The sequence below is a fragment of the Aethalodelphis obliquidens genome, unplaced genomic scaffold (assembly GCF_003676395.1).
Source record: "Aethalodelphis obliquidens isolate GAN/ISIS:26980383/991018 unplaced genomic scaffold, ASM367639v1 scaffold7, whole genome shotgun sequence".
Classification (NCBI taxonomy): Eukaryota; Metazoa; Chordata; class Mammalia; order Artiodactyla; family Delphinidae; genus Aethalodelphis; species Aethalodelphis obliquidens.
Window position 1 is genome coordinate 7,764,232 of NW_020837951.1, and position 8,812 is coordinate 7,773,043.

General features: G+C 58.1%; 1 protein-coding gene across 4 annotated transcripts; it reads left to right on the forward strand.

Moving 5' to 3' along the window:
* The first annotated feature begins 92 nt into the window (after positions 1 to 92).
* PIP5KL1 (phosphatidylinositol-4-phosphate 5-kinase like 1) lies at positions 93 to 8,812 on the forward strand. Of its 4 annotated transcripts, none has more exons than XM_027104743.1 (10): positions 93 to 952; positions 1,775 to 1,978; positions 3,199 to 3,249; positions 3,446 to 3,600; positions 3,820 to 3,944; positions 4,462 to 4,496; positions 4,587 to 4,642; positions 5,428 to 5,540; positions 6,065 to 6,218; positions 8,206 to 8,812. In XM_027104743.1, the coding sequence occupies exons 1-10, from the start codon at positions 662 to 664 to the stop codon at positions 8,471 to 8,473; spliced, it is 1,452 nt and encodes a 483-aa protein (XP_026960544.1). In that variant the 5' UTR covers positions 93 to 661; the 3' UTR covers positions 8,474 to 8,812. The 4 variants fall into 4 exon arrangements, with proteins under 4 accessions (XP_026960544.1, XP_026960541.1, XP_026960543.1 ...); XM_027104740.1 differs by having other exon boundaries at positions 3,413 to 3,600; positions 5,987 to 6,218; positions 8,206 to 8,807; XM_027104742.1 differs by having other exon boundaries at positions 3,413 to 3,600; positions 8,206 to 8,807.

The window sequence follows — 8,812 nt, forward strand, 5'->3', positions numbered from 1 at the left end:
AGTGTTAAGAAGAAAAATAAAGCGATGTGATCATGACCGAAGGGAGGGGACACTTAGAGTCGGGCAAGGTGATGAGGAATAAAGCACATCAAGTCGAGGGTGGAGGTGGGGGAGGATTTCAGGCAGAGGGAATAGCACCTGCAAAAGCCCGGAGGTTTGAGAGTTCGGTGGCCAAGGGCCAGCCGGGAGCCCCTGTGACCGTGTGCTGGGGGCAGGGACAGTGATTTGAGATGGGGCTGGAGAGTGGGCAGATGGGCCTGGGGCCACGCCGAGATGTTTGGACTTTGTTCCAGTGCCGTGGGAAGCCACTGGAGGCTTAGAGCGTGCGAGTGACATCATGCGATTTATGCTTTTAAAAGCTCACGCTGGCAGCTGTGTTCCTCTCTCTCACTCACCACTAAAATCCGCCTCCCCCCCCCACGCCACCCCGGCCTACACTGCTCCTGGCCCATAGTGAATGTTCAAAATAAGTGTTGAATGAATGCACGCCCCTGACTTCCTGTGTGACCTGGAGGTAGTCACTTCTCTCTCTGGACCTTAGTTTCCTCACCCGAAATACGGTCGGTGGGAATTTCACGCCAGGGTGTGTGGGCGGGACTGGATTTAGGTTACCCGCTTCCCCGAGCGCCCCGAGACCTGAGTCTCCCACCCCAGGAAGGGAATGTGGGGTGTTCCCCCGGTGGGGACCTTAACCAACGCGCGGCGGCCCTGCCCAAGCCCTGGACCGCGGTCCGAAGGGTGCTGCAGCCCCAGGGGCGGGACCCGCAGGCGATCCCCCGCGCCCCGGCTCGGATTGGGTGCAGCCGTGACCGGCACCACGCGATTGGTCGGTCCAGAAGCAGGGGCGGGGCCTAGCTCCTGCAGCGGGGCGGCCCGGCAGCTGGGGACGCGGCCAGAGCCCGGGGAAGCTGCTGCGGGGGCGATGGCCGCGCCGAGCCCGGGGCCCCACGAGGTAGGTGCAGACCCGAGAGAGGACAGGAAAGGAAAGGGTTGGAGGGCATGGGCAGGACCTCCCCTCCCCGTGCAGGGCGAACACACCCCCATCCAAGCCCAGAAGGGGTCCTGCACTGGGCGGGACTGGGACACGCCCCACATGGGGCCGCAGGTCTGAAGCGGGGAGTCCGGCGGGTATCCCCCGAGAACTTCCTCAGTTTCCTCATCGGGAAAATAGAGACAATGATAAAAGCTTCTCCTTCATAGGGCTGTTAGGAGGTCAAGCTCTCAGACAGTGCTGGGCACATGGTGGGCGCCCAATGCGAAGGGGTCAGCAGCTATGATCTCAGCTTCGTGCTGACCCTCCGCGCTGGCCTGGAGGAACTCGGCATAGACGAGTGGAATAGATGACTGAATCACTGACATCACAGCTCCTACTATAAGGAGTTCCTGTGCAGGATGCTCAAACTCAACAGTAACAACAGTTAATACCTGCCACGAAGGAGTTATTATAGTTCTCATTTTACAGAGGAGAAAACGAGGTGCAGAAAGGTTAGGTGATCTACCTAAGCTAGTGAGAGGTTGCAGAACAAATAAATGGTCTGCCTACTGATAATAAACATCACTATTGTGGGTGCTGACTGCATGCCAGGTACTGTCCCCTCACAACCCCCAGTGAGGTGGGTACCAGCCTTATCTGCATTTTACAACTGAGGAAACTGAGGCAGAGAGGGATGAGGGGTGAGCTGACGAGCAGTGGATGTGGGACTCAGACCAGGGTCTCTCACCTGTGGGATGCTTGCTGCCTCAGGCTCATTGCTTCTGGTGCCTCCCACCCCAGGTCCTGACCCCCTCCCCAGAGGCTGGACACAGAGCTGCCACCTCGAGCTCTGGCCGCCGTGGCCTCCTCTGGCGCCTACGAGACAAGCAGACTCGCTTAGGCCTGTTTGAGATTGGCCCAGGGCATGAGCTGCACCAGCTGACATGTATGATGCAGGCAGGGCTGTGGGCTGCCACTCAAGTGTCCATGGACCACCCGCCCACGGTGAGTGGCCAGTCTGTCCCGTGCACCTCCACAGCACCGACAGCAAGACCAGGCTGATGCCCTGTCCTGCTAATACTGCAGGGCTGGGGAACAGAGCGGGCTAGATAGAAGGAGAGGAAGGCAGGGGCTTGGTGCAGGGAGGGAGGGACATTCTGGGGTGGGGGCTGAGGCCAGGAAGCCAGAAAGCCCAGGGTGTGTGGGGAGTGCGAGGAAGCCCCTGACCCGGGTGGTTGATGTGTGATCTAGGTGGGTCTCTGCCTCTCTTTGGGCTTCAGTGTCACCTCTGTGTAATGGATGGGAGGGATTGTACTCCTTGGTCTCTGAGGCCCTCCCGGTTCTGCCAGGGTGTGTGGTTAAGGGACCCTGCCCCCACCCCACTAGCCCAGCCCATCCTCCCCAGAGCTTAGGCTGGGGCCAGGCTGGCTCAGCAGAAAGGGTCGCCCACTGCAAGCTCAGCAGCTGGACGGCCCGGGTGAGCATGTGTGTTGTTTGTGTGTGTGCATACATGTGCACAGTGTGACCACATCCTGTGAGCCAGGTCCTAGCACAGGACCTGGAGGTCCAGGGAGAGAGTAGCAGTCCTCTAAATCTCATCACCTGCTGGAAATCTTCCATGGCTCCCCAATACTCAGCCTGGCCCCATGGTCCTGCTGGCTCAACCCCAAGGGCCAACTGTCCAGCCTCCTCCCCAGTCCATCCTTACTCGCTTCAGTCACTCAGGCTCTCCTTCCCTTCCTGGTGGCCACCACTGCTGTTCCCGCTCCTGTGAGCACCCTGCTCCTCCTCGCCACTGCCCTTGAGATTTCAGCTTAGGGGGCACCTCCTCCAGGAAGCTTTCTCTGATCCCGCTTCTCCCAGGCTGAGTCAGACAGTCCTAGGCTTCTAGGCCATCCCCTTTGACTGGGAAGGCATCTGGCGACGCTTTGGCCAACGTGTGTCTGGGCACATGCGTCAGGCTCTAGCTAAGAGACTGGTGCGGGGGACCCAGCAGTGAATGAGACACACCTAGGACCTGCCTTGGGTTACTCTCCTCCTCCCTCCAGCTCTGGGAGGGCTGGCAGTCTATCTGCCCAACTCAGGCACACCCAGAGTGGTCCCCACTGGCTGGAGGAATCAAATTGGGGGGAACGGGGGTGAGGCCAGGTACAGGATGCTTGGGGACCCTGGGCTGGCACTGGGGGGTTGAAACTTGCCCTGAGCCCCTCTGCTCCTTGCTACAGGGGCTGCCCACAGAGGAGGATTTCTCCGAGGTCCTGACCCAGGTTCACGAGGTAGAAAGCCCGAGTGCTGCATGGGAGGGGGTGTGTTCTGCTCCTCTCCTCAGTTTCCCCATCGGTGCAATGGGAATGACGGCTTGCCCCAGGGCTTTGCAGGAAGGGTGTGCTTACCCTGACCCTCCCGCGCCAGAGCCAACTGCACACACCTGGGCCCCAGGGACACTCTCGGGGCTGCTCTTCCTTTCCGCAGGACTTCGAGCTGGGCACCCTGGCTGGCCCCGCCTTCGCCCGACTGCGGCGCTCCCTAGGGCTGGCAGAGGAGGACTATCAGGCTGCGCTGGGTCCCGGCGGCCCCTACCTGCAGTTCCTCAGCACCTCCAAGAGCAAGGCCAGCTTCTTCCTGTCGTGAGCTGGTGGCTGGGGTGGGGAAAGGGTGCGAGAGGTGTCCGGGGCGGAGGGGGGCTCTTGAGGAGAGAGACAGCATGGCCAGGTCAGGGTGGGTCAGGGCCGGATAGCGGTCAGATGGAGGAGGAGAGACTGGGGGCGAGGGCAGGAGGCGAGAGGGGCGGTGCGGACGCGGCTCCTGCCCCACCTGGTCAGTGACCTCTCCGTCCCGCCCCCCAGCCACGACCAGCGCTTCTTCCTGAAGACCCTGCGGCGCCGGGAGGTGCAGGCGCTGCTCGCCCACCTGCCCCGCTACGTGCAGCACCTGCAGCGGCACCCACACTCGCTGCTTGCGCGGTTGCTGGGTATGACCGGCCAGGGACCCGGAACTGCGGGGCGAGGGGAGGGGTGAAGAGAGAGAGCGAGAAGGGGAGGGGGTCAGGGAGTGGGCGGTTCCAGGACGGGGGGCGTAGGGTACCTGAGCCCGAGCAGGGTGGAGGGGACTGGACAGGAGGCGGGGCCGGCTGGGGGCAGAGTTCAGGGGCGGGGCGGGTCCTAGACAGCAACGTAGGAGGGCGGGGTAGGTGGGCGGGGCCAAGACCTCGGGCGGGGCCCAAAGGGGGCGGGGTTGGGATTGAATAGTCCCGAGAGGAGGGTATATGGGCAGGGCTAGGCCTGGGGGACACGGCATCTTTGGGGCTAAATTTAGAAGCGGGTCGACTTGGGACACCACCTCAAGCTGGGGAAGGGGTCTGGGGGCGTGGCCTGAAGGCTCGGGATGCGGCGGATCGCGAGAAGGAGGCATGGCCTGGAACTGGGGCAGGATGCACCCGGCGTTGCCGAGTTTGGGGCCTCTCTACCTGACGCCTTCTCCCTTTCCAGGAGTGCACAGTCTGCGGGTGGCCCGGGGAAAGAAGGTGGGTGAGGCCGAGGTGAGGGGGCCGGGCCGGAGGGGGCGGCTGGAGGGTGAGATCCTGTCCTCTCTCACTCCCTACCCCCGTCTCCAGAAATACTTCATCATCATGCAGAGCGTCTTCTATCCCACCGGCCGCATCTCCGAGAGGTGAGTCGGCCTCCCCGCCCCACCCAGAATGTGCCACCTGAAGCACCCACACTCACTAGACAGACAGCGAAACTGAGGCGCAGGGAAGAGAAGGGACGTTACCAAGATCTCCTGACGGGTCGGAGACAGTGATTCCCAGGACCAGCATCTCTTGAGCACTCAGTATGCCATGGTCGCTGTGTTGAGACATTTGCATTCATCATTTTCCTTATTCCCAGAACAACTCTTGAGGGGTAGCTGTCCTTATCATCCCCATTTTGTCGATGAGAAACTGAGGAGGGGAAAGCCACACAGCTACTAGGTGAGGAGCAGGGATTCAAACTAGCCTCTGATTGCAGGTGGCCCTCTGAGCCTCCTAGCCCTGCCTCTGCCTGCGAGCTCCACGCTGGTGCTCTCCCAGGGCGCGGACTTCACTCGTGCCCTCTGTTGCTGCGTCTAGGGTTGGGCCCCTCTGTCCGGGATACCCCAGGGATGACAAGGTGCCAAGAGGCAGTCACAGGCAGGGGTAAAGTCTGGACTGGACGTTCAAAGGCCTGAGTTGGAATCCCTGCTCTGCCCTTTACTCACTGTGTGGTCTTGGGCAAATTAAAAACAAAACAAAACAGAAAACCTCTCTGAGGCTTTTTCTTCATCTCTAACATGGGGACAGTAACGGACTGGGGTTGTGCTGAGAATCTGGACAGTCACCCAGTGGAAGCTCTTGTTTCTTATTACCTCGTGAGTTCCCTGTATGTCTCAAGTCTGTATAAGGTTGAATTCTGTCTCCCCCACCCCTCACTTCCCAGGTATGACATCAAGGGCTGCGAGGTGAGCCGCTGGGTGGAGCCCGCCCCTGAGGGCAGCCCCCTTGTCCTGGTGCTGAAAGACCTCAATTTTCAGGGCAAGATCATCAACCTGGGTGAGCCACGGGGGCGGTCACTGCCTGCTCTTCCTCCATTTAGAGTGAAGTTAGAAGGGTGTCCCTGGCACTGCTCTCTGCCTGAGTCTTTTTTTTTTTTTTTTTTTTTTGTGGTACGTGGGCCTCTCACTGTTGTGGCCTCTCCTGCTGCAGAGCACAGGCTCCGGACGTGCAGGCTCAGCGGCCACGGCTCACGGGCCCAGCCGCTCCGTGGCATGTGGGATCTTCCCAGACCGGGGCACGAACCCGTGTCCCCTGCATCGGCAGGTGGACTCTCAACCACTGCGCCACCAGGGAAGCCCCTCTGCCTGGGTCTTTAATAGCCCAGATTCTGGAGTCAGGCAGAGAATCCTAACTCCACCGCTTTCTAGCTAGGTGACCAAGGCAAATTACAGATGAGTTCCCTCATCTGTGAAATGGGACAGTAATGACATCTGCCCTTCTAGGGCAGATGTGTGTGGAGCCCTCAGAAACTTGCCTGGCACACAACGAGCACTCAGGTGGGGGCACTGATGCTCCGGCAGGGCCCCAGCGGAGCTGGCTCCTCCACCAGATGGAACTGGACACCGCCTTCCTCCGGGAGCTCAACGTGCTGGATTACAGCCTCCTGATGGCCTTTCAGCGTCTCCATGAGGATGAGCAGGGCCCAGGCAGTAGCCTCATCTTCCGCACAGCCAGGTGGGCCCCCCAGAGGCAACAGCAAGAATGAGGTGATGAGAACATGGAAAAGACAGACAGTGTAGTGGGGGAACAGCACAGGCAAAGGCTCGAAGACTGGAAAGTGCAGTGTTGGTGTATGTGTGTACGTGTGTGTGTGTGTGTGTGTGTGTGTGTGTAGCGTGGAGTGCTGGAGAAGCCTGGCCGGCAGGGGTAGCAGGCACAGGTGGATCACAGCAGAGGAAAGACCAGGTGAGATCCAGTTGGGCTTTTGAAGAATCTGCCCATTTTCCAGAAGGAGATGTGGAGCCATTGAAGGTTTCAGACGTATTTAATTTTGGCCTTAGAAAGAGCCCTTGCCCCTTAACTCGGTCATTTCACTTTGAGGACCCCGAAGTCATCACCACTGGCACCATCATCGTGTTGCCTTCCTCTTGCATGCAGCCAATCTTTGCATGCTGACTATGAGCCTCATTGAGAGGATGGGCTCTTTCCCATTTTAGAGATGTGGAAACTGAGCCTCAGAGAGAGGAAGTGAAGTTGTAGGATGACTTTTGAGGATTCATGTTAGTACTTGGTTAGTGACTTGCATTTCAGTCCTCCAAGGCCCACATCTGTGGTTGAACCGAATTACTCAGGGTTTAAGACAGGCACTTCAAGGAAATAAGTTCATTGATCCAGTGGGTGGACAAGACAAGTGAAAAATGATGTCCACTCACTAGCCCCCATCCCCACCCCTTGGAGGAAGACCTTGGGATGGGTGAGTCTTGGGCACAACCCAAGGTAATGGCTTGGTGGGCACATCCTGACCAGATGGTGGAATGCCTGCCACGGGGCACAGAATCCACCAAGTCTGCCCATCCAACCTAGGTCAGCTTCTCCCTTGCCCTCTACCCCCAGATAGTGCTCATATTACAGCCGTCATTCAGCAGGTAAACCCCAGTGTGCACACGACGGTTGTTTCTCCATGCTGCCTGGTAAAAGGTCACAGCTACAGCCCCACCCCCACCCAGTTCCCAGCCCCTCATTCAGAACCCACCACACCCAGGTTAACCCTGGCACTGCAGAGAGTACCAGCGCTCTGTTCTGGCCCCCAGACCACTCGGTTCTGATTGGTTGGTGCTTGGGTGGGACTTTCTTTGATTGGTTTCTTTCCCCCAAGACCTGGGCAGGGCAGGGATAAAGCCCTCAGCGACCCCCGCCCCCCGCGACCCCCACTCCCAAACTCCCACCATCACAAGAGGACAACGTTAGGGGACTGAGCCTGCTTCTGGTTGGGACTGGGGGCCCAGCCAGAGGCACCTTCTGATTTGGAATACAATTTGAGGCAAAAAGACACACCATCTGCGAACTTGGGTTGGACTTTGTCTGCAAGGTTTCAACTCTGCCACCCTGAAACTTCCAGGGTTGGGTAACCCCAAACAGCAGTTTAGGAAGTACCCAAATATGGGACTTACCCAAAGTGACGTGGCACATAAGTGCAGAGCCAGAGTCTGTGTGACCCAAATGCTCTAGACCAGCGCTACCCAGTAGAAATTTAATGCGAGCCACACATGTAGTTTTAAATTTTCTAGTAGCCTCATTTTTAAAAGTAAAAAAGAAATAGGTAAAAATAATTTTAATAACATATTTCACTTACTTCGTACATCCAAACTTTTATCATTTCATCATCTAATCAATATAAACATTTATGAGATATTTTACATTCTTTTTCTCACACTGCTTTGGAAATCCAGTATGTATTTTATACTTACTGCGCATCTCATTTGGGACTGGCCACATTTAAGTGCTCAGGGCCACATATGGCTGGCTGGTGGCTGCATGATGGACAGCTCAGCTTTAGACCGTCAACTGCACTTTACTCAGCCACCCAGTTTATCTGACATCACGGGTCCGGGCACACGGGAGGTGTGGGAATGACCCAGGGGCAGCATGGCCATGCTGACAGGGTCCATTGGCTGGGGCTCCCTGGAGGAGGTGGTAACCTCACCCTCCTGTCTGCCCCCAGGTCTATGAGAGGGGTACAGAGCCTGGAGGAGCCGGAAGCCCAGAACCGCCGGCTGCTGCCCGACACCCCCAACGCCCTACACATCCTGGACGGGCCAGAGCAACGCTATTTCCTGGGCCTCGTGGACCTCACCACAGTCTACGGGCTCCGCAAGCGGCTGGAGCACCTGTGGAAGACGCTGCGCTACCCAGGCCGGACCTTCTCCACCGTCAGCCCAACTCGCTACGCCCGTCGCCTCTGCCAGTGGGTGGAGGCGCACACCGAGTGACCGGCGCCCAGCCGCGCTCTCCCCACCTGGACAATGGTCGCCCGCTGGGGACGCGGGTTCCAGCTTGGCCCGGGCAGCGGGTCGGGCTCTCCTCGCCTGTTGTTCCTCCTATTGGCCTCCAGAGGGCAGCATCCCCTAATTAATATTATGAACTCATTTTGCTGGGGATGCTGTGCCTGGCATTGTATCAGGGACTCCCTTACATTAGCTCATTTAATCCTCAAAAAAAAAAAAAAAAATGCTATTATTCTTTTTTTTTACAGACCATGAAATGAAGGCTCAGGGGGTGAAGGGACTGAGCTAGATCATTCAGCAATAAATGCTGGAACCAGGACTCAA

What these genes read in the sequence shown, in the direction of transcription:
- PIP5KL1 (XM_027104740.1), top strand. Translation starts at nt 662, where the DNA reads ATGTGGGGTGTTCCCCCGGTGGGGACCTTAACCAACGCGCGGCGGCCC. An exon ending in CGAGCCCGGGGCCCCACGAG is followed by an intron (nt 953 to 1,774) that starts GTAGGTGCAGAC and finishes CTCCCACCCCAG; the next exon opens with GTCCTGACCCCCTCCCCAGA. An exon ending in CCATGGACCACCCGCCCACG is followed by an intron (nt 1,979 to 3,198) that starts GTGAGTGGCCAG and finishes TCCTTGCTACAG; the next exon opens with GGGCTGCCCACAGAGGAGGA.